At 44.7% G+C, this 11,701-nt stretch overlaps 1 protein-coding gene across 2 annotated transcripts; it reads right to left on the bottom strand.

The window, feature by feature from the left end:
- clic1 (CLIC family member 1) lies at positions 1-4,441 on the bottom strand. 2 transcript variants are annotated; one of them, XM_085148846.1, is made up of 7 exons: positions 4,310-4,441; positions 3,993-4,057; positions 2,360-2,469; positions 1,907-2,032; positions 1,363-1,469; positions 885-1,066; positions 1-765 (listed from the first exon to the last, which is right to left on the bottom strand). In XM_085148846.1, exons 2-7 carry the CDS (start codon positions 4,032-4,034, stop codon positions 604-606), a joined length of 729 nt encoding a protein of 242 aa, XP_085004972.1. In that variant the 5' UTR covers positions 4,035-4,057; positions 4,310-4,441; the 3' UTR covers positions 1-603. The 2 variants fall into 2 exon arrangements, with proteins under 2 accessions (XP_085004972.1, XP_085004971.1); XM_085148845.1 differs by having other exon boundaries at positions 4,315-4,422.
- Between the last annotated feature and the right edge of the window lie 7,260 nt (positions 4,442-11,701).

Here is an 11,701-nt window from a genome sequence, read left to right as displayed (position 1 = left end):
TTTGATCTGTCAGGCAGCTTTGTGTCTGTTGAAATTACTACCAGGAAAAACAACAAAAAAACCCCAAAACATACTGTAGCAACTGTCTTGAAGAAGAAAGGAACAAGAAGCGTCAGTGTGTATCTGCTCATGGTGAAACTGTACATAAGCAGGGCTGTAGTTAGAAGAGTGCGATGACGATGTGGATGTGCGCTGCTGCGAGCAACGTGGTCGGCAACCGGAGAACGTGACACGTGAAAGAACCCATCGGAGGAGGAAGTTTAACGGGTTTAAAGGTTTTCTTGCATGTAATTGCTTTCACTTGCGCTTTCCCGAGCTTCCTCGTTTCCCTTTGCTGATGTAAACCGACCCAGTTTCAGGTGAGGAAAAACAATGTAAACTAGCGCCAACTCTGCGAAAGGTGATACTGGCGTATAAGGGTGCAAGAAATTAGCCTGCAGGCGTAACAAAAGATTCCTGCAGCGCTCCAGTTTACAAAGAAAAGCATCGACCATGCTGCTTGCAGAGTGAATATTCATGTGTGTGTGTGTGTGTGTGTGTATTTTGTGCTTTCCGATGTTGCTCTGCTGGTATATTCAGAACATGTAACCCCCTGTTCTATCCCTACTTGAGAGCTTTAGCTACAGAGGAGTAGGCGAAGTAGATCTCCTCGTCAACTGGGCAGGTGGAAGAGAACTCCTCCCTTGCATAGGCGGCGTTCAGGTACCTCCAGAGGTTTGTCAGACTCTGAGGGATGGTGAAGTTTCTGTATTTCAAGCACACCACCTGCGGAGATAGAGGGCGGAAAAAAATAGGCATAATTACAAAACAACAAAGCAAAGCATTGACTCATTCTTATAACCCATCATCCTCATGCTGCACTGCTTTAAAAATCACAAGATCACCTTCACGATGTGGAGCTTAGGCAGCAGGTTGCAATCAGCCAGAGTGAGCACCTGGCCATCCAGGAAAGGGCGTGACGAGGAAGTGAGCTCATCGGCGCTATTCTCGTCGATCTCATCAGGAAGTGGGGAGCCGAGGTAGTCGTCTAGCTTCTTCAGAGCCTTCAGGAGACCTTTCTCTAGATCTGAGCACATGGGCACACACAGAAAACACTCAAGCATTAAGTATAAAGAGAGGTGTCCTGATATAGATATATTTAAACCAGCAGCAGAGATGAGGTAGGAAAAGCTGCAAACAAACATCAGCAGGTGACGTGTTTACACTCAGAGCCTAATGTTATTAACAGAGGCTCCCTGCTGATTTTCAGTCCATCGGGGAACTGACAGAAGCAGCTCAGCACGATTTGATGCTGGAAATTAAACCACGCACTACTCTAACATTTACTTTATTGCACCATAAGCCTGAGTGGAGCCGACTTACTTTCATTGGTCTGAGGGTTTGAGTTCTTGACGTAGGCAGAGAACTTGGAGAAGACGTCCAGGCCTGCCGTGTTGGACTCTGGGTTACGAGCAGCCAGACGAGGATACCTAGATGTCCAGTCACATCATAGATCACATCAAGATATAAATCTTCAAGCGATTCGTGTTGATGTGCAAGAAGTCAACAAATGCATTTGCAGCCAACGGTTTATTTTGTTATCATTAATTCTATTCATTGCTGTATCTACAACGGAAACACCTGCAAAAATGTAGAATTAGATAGTTTAATCTCACAAAGATTCAGATTTAAATCTTGTGGTTTGGAGTTGGCGTGCAGGGCCTACTTTTTCAACTTTTTTACAAAATGTTGCCTTTTTCCTGCAAAATTCAAAACAATCAATCTGTGCTCAAAGCCTCCAGAGACATCCTTTAAGTGCGGTATCTCTTTGTGCCCAACAACGTTGCAATATTCAGATCATTATCAGATCAAACAAGACAGTTTGTGTTATCTGTATCAGCACTTCAGAGATGAAGGGAAAGATTACTTTGGAGGGCAGAGATGCTCTTCCAGGAACTCCTCAATCTTGTTGGTGTCAGTTTTCACCTCGTTGCTGTATAACAGGAAGGGAGGCTGCGCACCCGGTGCCAGGTCCTTCAAGATGTCTGGCTTCCTGAAAGCGGCACGGAAAAAGAAGACAGATGGAATAGAGAGTGAGTCAGAACAGAGAAAGACAAAAAAGGGAAAAAAGGGAGTGGAAAGATTTCCAACCGCAGGAAATTACCCATGTGAGCAGCTACAATGTGTCCAACTTTCACCTAAAATCAAAGCGTGGCAGCTTTTTATCTTTTAATGAATGAATGAAATACTCCAGGCTTTTCCAGTGCCAGCTTCACTTGGGGCCATTAAAACATTAAAAGTGTAGGCGAATGTTCCCTTGTTGCGCCAGCATTAGTGAGAGAGACAGAATAAACAGTGCGTGAAGGACGAGTGCTTTCACCTCTTCATATCCACTGTGGTAACGTCAAAGGTGACTCCCTTAAGCCACAGCACCATAAAGAGACGCTGAGAGAAAGGACAGTTGCCGATGCTCTGACCATCGCTTCCTGCCTGGGAAACAAAAACAGAGAATATTACAGTATTACAGTAATGTTTCCATCTATTTTTCTAAGACTTTCCTCCATAAAATGCTGGAAAATCTGCTGTGTTTCTTCAGGTCAGCCATCCAAAAATGCAAAGAAAAGCCTTAAAGTCTTCGCCGCACATTTGGTTACAGTACGCATACTGCTGATGCAGAAATGTGCACCTTAGTTTTTCACCCTTAAACCAACCTGCAAAATCAGCACACAGGATGTCTGAGTCAAAACAAAGAGAAATATACATCACCACATATCACATTTCCTCAAAGAACTCGAATCGACAACTGAAAGTGAAGACGTTTGAGCAGGATGGAATAGCTGCTGTTAAACAAAAAAGAAATTCGGGGTTTTTTGGTATGATGGAAATAAAGTTCTAATTTCTGCCTTTTAAATTGCAAATGTACAGAGTTTATCTGCTTGTCTGATTTGTCTTTACAGCAGTAATTTTCCCACTATCGGATAAATTGGAATATAATTATTGCATAAATGAAACAAACTATGATTATTTAGTCTGCACAAGGCTGTTTTAAACACTATAACACAGTTTGTAGACCCAATCATTAATCAGCTCCAAAAACAATCCCCAAAATGAAACTACCTGAAGCTTGAGATGCAGCATATGTTACTTCTGTTACTGCTGAGCCATACGGCAAATTTTGGTATCGATACTTAAGTAAATATTGGGCAAATATTGCCAATACTGGTACTGATACTAGGGGAAAGCAAGGCATTCTGAAGAAATTAAAAATTTTAGAGCAACAAAACACACCTTTCGGTTTTCATGTCTGAAATGTAAACGTGGATTGACCCACCCACCCCTAACTTCTTTACTGCTGTAGAGCATGCAGCACCCAGCCCTACACAGTGCTGTAGGGCATGCTAGTTTTGATCTTTAGGATCTGAAACGTGGCCTCATCAGGCAACCGCCCAGTGTTGTTAACCACAGTTCAGGAGAAACTACATTTAAGAGGTCAATTTAGAGAAGTTACAACAGCATCTTTCACCCTGAAGAAGGTGGGGGTGGGAAGCACAGGGTGGCACACATGTTCACACAGAGAAATCTTTATGTGTGAAGAGAGCCACACTGGTTAGTATATTACTGCCTGTTTTTGGCTCAAAGAAAATGGGATTAGCCTGCCTGGCCAACATACTAAATATAGACTAAAGTCGGCTGGCTGTTATCTTAATGTGCGTTTAATTAGATTAGCCTTACAGTGGTTTATAAGCCCGGTGAGTCAGCAGAGGGGGGTCTGATTGACGTCACTATTACAACAAATACTGCGTGAAAATAAAGGATAAAACAAAGGGGGCTTGAAGTCAGCTGTAAGGACCGTGCAGGTGTCAGAGACAGGTTATCAGCATGTAATAGAAAACACACTGAGCGTGCAGACCGGCTCAGCCCACTAAGTAAACTCGGGGCACATAATGTCGCCCGTGTGCGCGTCACTCTCTGGGTGTGATGCTTTCCTTCTCTGCGCCCATTCACTCTCTTACCTTCACGAAAAGTTCAAGTTTGGGCTGACCGGCGTCGCTCATCTTCACCCGTAGCTGCACGAAACCTATAAAGAGAAAGACACGGGCGTTAAAAAGTTTCTAACACGAAGCCCGATCGAGCGCAAAGTCGCCTTTTCTGAGCCAGAAACAACCGCAAACGCGGGGAGCCCAGCCCATCTTCCGCTACACAATATCGGTGACTAAAGTGACAAAGGCGACAATGTAGCAGCTCCACGGCGTCACAAAGTAAATCCATACATGCCGTGCGCTCCTGAAGCTCAAAATTCACATAATTTAGAGTCAGTAGAGCTTCTAACCTCACAGTGCTCGAAGTTCTCGTTGCCTGTTGCTGGTTTCTCCTCCCAGTTCTGCTGCTGAGTGCGTGTGTGTGTGCGCGCGTCCGTTGGCTGCAGCGACACAATCATCATCATCATCATCCTCCTCCATTTCCTGGTGGTGCATGACGGGCTGCGCTCTCAGCGAATAAAAGCGGCCGTAGTATGAAGGAGCGGTCTGTTTATTCACGTTAAAGAACGTTTATTTCAAAGCAGCAAATAAAAACACAGAAAAGTCACTGCGGAGAGCCGAGCTTGGAGCAGGCGGCGTGTTACGTAACAGCCACCATGAGAAGAGCACTTGGCAGCTTTGGGGAGACGCGTTAAAGGCACTTATTCACTGGTTATAGGGCGGTGGCTGATGTGTCTGACTGACCCATGCAGTTAGGGTTGTAGTTTTTGTAGTTTTGCCTCTGTGCAAAACCACAGCGGATTTTTATATCAAACCTTAAACATCTGATTAAAATGCAGACTTTATCAATAGGAAAAGCTGTAAAACTTACGAAAATACAGTTAAAAGTCCAAAAGTTGATCCCCTCTTTTACATTTTCCAGCCTTCCTCGCGATCCCCTGCCAAAACAGATTTCCAATGTTTCCGCGTGTTTTTTTATGTGTAACATCTTTATGTATGTTGGTAAATAGACTTCTGAAAAGGGTTTACAAATGTTTTATATATCAAATTTTAAAATGGCCTGTTTTCAAGTATCTTTATAACTCTGTGTTATTGTACTTACATTATAACCAATGGGGTCCTTTGTCCACTTAAAATATGTTTACATAACTATTGTTATATTTGTTGCAATTCTGCTGCCCTCTTGACCAGATTACTCTTAAAAAATAAATTTTTAATGTGAACGAGATTTTTTAACTGCATAAATAAAGGATATATAAAAGCCCCTGCCAAAATTGCGGCTTCTACTTTGTTACAGGAATGTTGTTTGTGGTTCAAGATGACTTGATATCATTCCTGAGGGATACATTTGACATGTTTCACATATTATAGACCCGCGGCCTTATGTTTCAACACTCCTGGTTTAAACAAACGTGCTTAGTTGATGCTCAGTCCCTGATTTTAAGAGGCTCATACATTATTGTGCTCACATTGTTAAAAACTGCAAAGCATGCTTGTGACTGAGTTGGCCATTGCAAAAATATCCCAGTTCTCTGCCTTGAAAATTTCCTGGGTTTCTTTAGTAGTTTGCTTTGGCTCATTAACAATTTTCACAGTGAAGCCTGTCTGACCTGTTTTTCAGCACTTGGCTCAATCTGAGCAGAGAATATAGCCCATCCCGTTCCCGCGAGCCCATGACATAATAATACCTAAACCACGTTTGACAGATTACTAGTGGTGTGCGGATCCATATTGAAATATCGATTCTTCCGATACCAGTAATTTATGTTCTAGAATCGATTCTCATCGATATCGACATTTGAGTACTTTGGGGTAAATTTGTAGTTTTTCATTAACAGGAACACCGTGGAAAGAAACTATGTCATTCGGATGGTCTAAATTGGAAGGAACTATTTCCTCTTGCCTTTCACAGTCATATGCGAATTACGGCTGTATAAATGTGTCAGCCCCTGGCCTGCGCACTCACAACAATGGCTGAGCTTGAACGGAGTCATGTGTGGACGTATTTTACCTCCACAAAGGACCGAGACGTGGTTTGCGATACATGTGGCAAGACAGTGAGGTGTTGTGGCAACACCACTAACCTAGTCAAACACCTCAGAGTAAATCATATCACAGAATATGACGAGCTTATGTTGAGGCGAACTGAAGAGGAGGAGAGGGACAGGTGCTGCTAGGGGAGACAGACGTCTCTGGCGGAGTCCTTTAGTGCTGCAGGCAGGCAACATGTTCAAATAGCACAAAACTTCAGATTTTTTATTTATGCATGATAATTCTACATTATTAAGCAATATGAACAAGTAGTCTGATGTCCTGCAATCATTATGAAGCTATATTATTACGATTACATAATACAATTATATATTGTATTATGTAATACAATGAAACATTAAGTTTTTGTACAGAGTCGGATCGGTATCATCGATACCACTCTGAATTCATCAGTAAGGAAATCAGTGGTATTGCACCGGATATACTTCAGATCATGAGCCTTTTCTCTCTGTCTCCATGCTTTTCTCTTCCCATTGTACGAGCTTGTTTTCATCTGTCTCAAAAATTATTTTTTCTGAATCATGCAGGCTCCTTTGGGTGTTTTCTGGAAAAAACGCAAGCTTCTTTTTAACATTAAACACAAAAGGCATTAGTAAGGTCTACAAACCTATTCCACCCCACATTTAGATTTGGGGATCTGGTCAGCCTGTTTGTTTTACCTTATTTTACAGAAGTTTTTGGATTTTCCTGCTATTTCTGAAAATAACAACAACATGTAAATATGTATGTAAAATTAGCACCTTGGGGGCCAAACTGAAAAGATAACTTACAGAAAACACTCTACTTGCTGTAAATATTAAATCTCCTTTCAAATTAACACTTTCAGGATCACAGTCCTCATATTTCATATTTCACAGATTGTTGTTGTCTTGTTTTTGTTTTTTTTTAAAGTTTCTTGTCACAATTAAAAAGTTTTTATTTGCTTCATTTAATTCTGACAAGTTTTACCAGCCACTGGTAAAATGCTGCCCCCTAGAGGTGAAGGTGTTACTCACAATCCACAGAAAATCTGGAGGTCGTGTCTCCAGAAATTTTGAGTATAAGTTGTTACATTTTCTGCATTCTGATAATTTTTATTTTTTGGACTGATTTGTAAGTTTTCTAAAGGATAACTGTCCCAGAGAGAACTGATGCAGGCATGGAGACAACATCCGTTTTACTGTGATGTAACAGCGCTGACCACTGCAGCACCGTGCTGCCTCACTATCTTCATGTTGCTTTAAAACAACTATTCTCAACTTTAATCCTTTAAATTTTTCACTGTGCACATGCTGACACAATTCACTATTTCTTCTTTTATTTGCTCTTTACTTCTTTTATGCACTAATTTTAATTGATTTCTGTCCATATTCAAAGCTTTATTCATTTTCAAAACATGATACACGGACGCCATCTGTGATGGTTTTAACGTGTTTGCTTCTTCGTCTCAGCTCCGTTACTGAGGCTGGCTGAAACCAAGTATCACAGGCTTGCTGTGTGGTAGCCTGGGAGTGAACACAAATGCAGGACTCTGGAGACTGAACATAAACTCAACAAAGCAGCTTTATTGCTGTACTCACAAACTCAAACAATACAAAATACAAAACTAAGTAAACTAGGAAACTGACTACAAAGAAACACAGGATGGCCGAGAGAGGACATAGCATTAGGGGAGGACTGATAATCATGCGATAAAAGAAAGGAGGGAAACTGAGGACTCAGATACACACATGAGGTAAGAGTGAAGACACCTTGGGAATAAAATTCAGCTAATGAACCAAGAAGCAAAACTGACTATCAAAATAAGACAGGAAACAGATGTCAATTGTTTTAATTCCCATTAATTTAGTTTCTTGTTCCTGGAAACTTTCTTCTTGTTACTGGACTTACTCAGTGTGGTTTCTTTTCAGCAGTTTGACCACAGAGCCTTGACTCACAGGTTCTCTTCTAATGATGTTGAGATGTATAACTCTGGGAAGCACTAAAGTGGGTTCTTAAAAGCTGATTTCTTACATTCCAGTTCAATTCTTGTCCAGAAAGGTTTTTTATTTTCTTATTTATTTTTTTTGTACCAGTGTCATCAATGTTTATTCATCTTTACCCAGCTGAGCAGTTTATTACAGTAGATAATATGACAGCATGTAGAGTGTTTTGCTTTACTTTTCAGCAAAACAATCCAGCTTTAGTGAGACAGAATTGATAATAATGTGCTTTTTAAATTTTTGGGCTAAGGGGAGGAGCCACTAGCCCAAAGACTCATGGGACTGTTCACGTGACATTCACAAGTTAATGGTCTATTATTGTTATTGTTAATGTATAATTGCAGCTGTTTGTTCTGGATTGAGTGTGGCCAGCAATGGACACCATGACTGAGACTGCTGCACCCGTTAATGACCTCTGACCGCTGTTCTTGGAAACTGCATTTCTGTAGCTGAGCAGTGTATAGAACACAGGAACTGCAGGTCTGAAATAAAGCTCTACATCTTCTTTTTTTTTTTTTTTTTTCTTTTCCGCCTGTCCCATTTGGTTCTTTAGCCGTCAGAATTGTTGTCTGAAGACCAACAAGGATACCCAATGGATTTATTTTGCCAAATGGATCATCATGGCATTGCTGTATTGGTCCATTTGATCGACCTTTGTTTTTATTATTTATTTTATTTTCAGTTGTTACAGACGGGACAGACATGAGTGAGGGATAGGAAAGGGAGAAAGAAAGAGGAAGGAAAAGAAAAACAGAAGGGGAGAGGGACAGTGAGAAAGGGGGGAAGAAAAAATATCTCCGGGATCACCTGTTGAGAGAAAAAGAATAGAAAACAAGCAAAACAAACAAAACAATGCAACATACTATACACAACACCATCGCATTAATCTAGCTAAGTGTAAACAGCAGTAAATACTAAATATTGAATGTTGTTGTGCAGCACGCAGGACAGACAGCGCACAATGTGCTTTGAAGTAGCAGCCAAGAAAGGTGTGATTTAAGTCTATGAACAGTGAACACCCATGTGCACACCTGTGTGGATCGGCGCGCTTGTATTCAAATGGTTTCCCCATGTAATGGTCTGCTAGAGGATGTAGAGAGCCATAGCCCTGTCCCCCAGGGCATGAAGCAGGCATGGAGGAGATCCAGGCCCCAGACATCCAGAGGCCCCAGAGTGCAAGAGCCCAAGGAGGACCACCGGAGGGGCATCCGTGCCACCTTCATGGGAAGGGCTGAGGATCCCCAGATGAGGGGTCACCCAGTAGCCACCGGGCAGAAGCTAGAGGGGGCTGCACCGGCGTGCCCGCCGGCTCCGCCGGCAGCCAGCTGTGCCAGAGTGAACCGAGCCGCAGGCACAGAGGCCCGAGGGCCCCCCGCGCCCCGGAAGAGGCCTGACCGAGCAGCAGGCGCCAGGCCCCGCCAAGTAGCCACCAGGAGTGAGCTGGCACATGACCTGAGCGCCCAGCCCTGGACACCAAGAACCAACAACGCACCGACCCCTGAGGGCATCAGTCACCGGCAGGGAGTGTGGTGAGGGGAGATAGGCCTCCACACTTTGGAGGGCCTTGGAGTTCCCAGAGAGGTGGAGTCTAAGACCCGACCTGACATATAGACACAGACAAACAGGCACACACAGACACAGACATGCATTCCCACCCTCATGCACACATATACAAACACTCAGCACTCACCCAACGTAGGAATAAACGTAAATGGACATGTACACACAATCACACTCCCCAAACATACTCTATACCCCGGGTCCAGGTATCCTCACCCCCAGAGATGGAAACGGCACCCAGACCCAAGAGATGTTACCCTTCCCTCCGGGGTGGAGGCAAGCAGACCGCCCCAGGCTCCGCAGCAGCAGGGAGGCCAATCGGACAGCCAGCATCTCTTCCCAGCCCCCCCGCCCCGATGGCTAGCAGAGAACGGGGGTGTGTTAAGACCCCATACCTCCCTCCTCCCGCTCAAGTGTAGTGTTGCTGCGTGTTGCTCTAAAGTGTATTTAAAACAAGGGAGAGCATGGTGCTGCTGCCAGAGAGCAGCAGGTGTTAGCACGGCCCCTCCCGAGAACCCTCAATGTCTACATGGATTTAAAATTGAGAGGTGGGCACCGGCGCCAGAGGTAGGTTTGAATACACAGACCGTCTACTGGACGCCGTTAACGTGCCCACCCTCAAGGCCCTATATATATATATATGTGTGTGTTATGAGAGTGTAAGTAATGTGGATGTCTAAGTTGTGAGATAAAATTGAGGCACAGGTGGCCAGAAGAGGACAGAGGGGGGGGAATGTCTCCCCTGCACCCTGGTGACACACCCGCACCCAAAGCCCTACCTGTGTGGGTGGGTGTGGTGGAGCGGGAAGAGGGAGGCAGCCGGGGATGGGGAGGAAAAGAAGGGAGGGGAGGGTGTCCCTCCCTAGGGCCAGCTCCCCCGCTGACCCCAATATGCACCCCCGTCCTCCGGTATCCACCAAGGCAAGGGAGCCCAGGCCCATCCAGACCGGGGCCTACGGCAGCAGCACCGCCAAGCCCCACAGGACCCGGGGCAGCCCACCCCACCCCACCGCAGAGGAAACTGTACCCACCCCAACATTCAATCATCTCCCAGACTACACAAGACACAGACACCCAGGTTAAGTTTATTCTCCACCTCTCCTATGTCTCTCCCCCACCTGCAGAGTGGACTCCTGCAAAGATGGAACAACCTCCCTGCCAGTTCAAGAGCCCCCCGGTTAGGCCGATGCACAAGAGGCCCCCTGCGCCAGGGCTGAGCCCCCGTGCACCCACCCGCCCACAACCTCGGCGACACACCGACGAGGACCGAAGCCCCCAAGGCCCAGCCAGAGCCCCAGCACGGAGGCGAAGCACCCCCGAACCCCAAACCCCCACGCCCGCCCCGGATCCACTCAGGGGCAGCCAGGCCACCAGGCCAGTAACCTACGTCCGCCAGCACAGACCATCCTCCAGCCCCGCTGCACGCAGCCACGAGGAGAACAACCTCTGAGAGCGACCAGAGCCACTAACCAGGTTATGAACACAACCCCCGGGTTAAGCCCTCCAGGGATAACGTCTCTAGGAGTCCTCCAGGTGCCCTAAGCCCATCCCAACCTCCACATCAACCACAATAGCCAAGGCGGGACCAAACCACGACCCCCCACCCCCGCTAGGTGATGGAGCCGATCAAAGGAGCCCAGAGGGATTGATCTAATGTGGTGGCAGAGGCTATATCGAGACTAATGTGATCTATTAGATAGTTTCTATATTGGCTAGAATTAAGATTATTTTTATTTTTCCAGTTCATGAGGACCGTTTTCTTGGCGATGCATAGGGCAATAAAAACCATGTGGACTGTATTAATTTCTGTAGTGACATCATCCAAATTTCCCAACAAGCATACTAAAGGGGAGGTTGGAATTTTACATTTCAGACACTTTGATAAGTCCTCACATATCTCGTGCCAAAACTTCTGCACTGGTGGACAGAACCAAAGAGCGTGGATGTAACTGTCTGGTGTATTGCCTTGACAGTGTGAGCAGTTGTTGGCGGATGTAAAGCCCATCTTAAACATTCGATGACCTGTATAGTGCACTCTATGCAGTATTTTGTATTGTATTAATTGCAGATTGGGATTTTTAATCAATTTAAAGGTTTTTAAGCAAATCTTAAAAACCTTTAAATTGACTTTGCTGAAGTTTGCCACAATATGGTTTGGTTGTGTTTTTT

Source organism: Neolamprologus multifasciatus, chromosome 22, assembly GCF_963576455.1.
Source record: "Neolamprologus multifasciatus chromosome 22, fNeoMul1.2, whole genome shotgun sequence".
Taxonomy (NCBI): domain Eukaryota; kingdom Metazoa; phylum Chordata; class Actinopteri; order Cichliformes; family Cichlidae; genus Neolamprologus; species Neolamprologus multifasciatus.
The sequence above is the reverse complement of the archived record's forward strand: the minus strand, read 5'-3'. Positions and strand labels throughout refer to the sequence as shown.

Coding starts and splice junctions, on each gene's coding strand:
- clic1 (XM_085148845.1), bottom strand. CDS start 4,420: ATGATGATTGTGTCGCTGCAGCCAACGGACGCGCGCACACACACACGC. Junction 4,058..4,314: donor CAACGAGAACTTCGAGCACT/GTGAGGTTAGAA, acceptor TTCTCTTTATAG/GTTTCGTGCAGCTACGGGTG. Junction 766..884: donor CTAAGCTCCACATCGTGAAG/GTGATCTTGTGA, acceptor CTATCTCCGCAG/GTGGTGTGCTTGAAATACAG.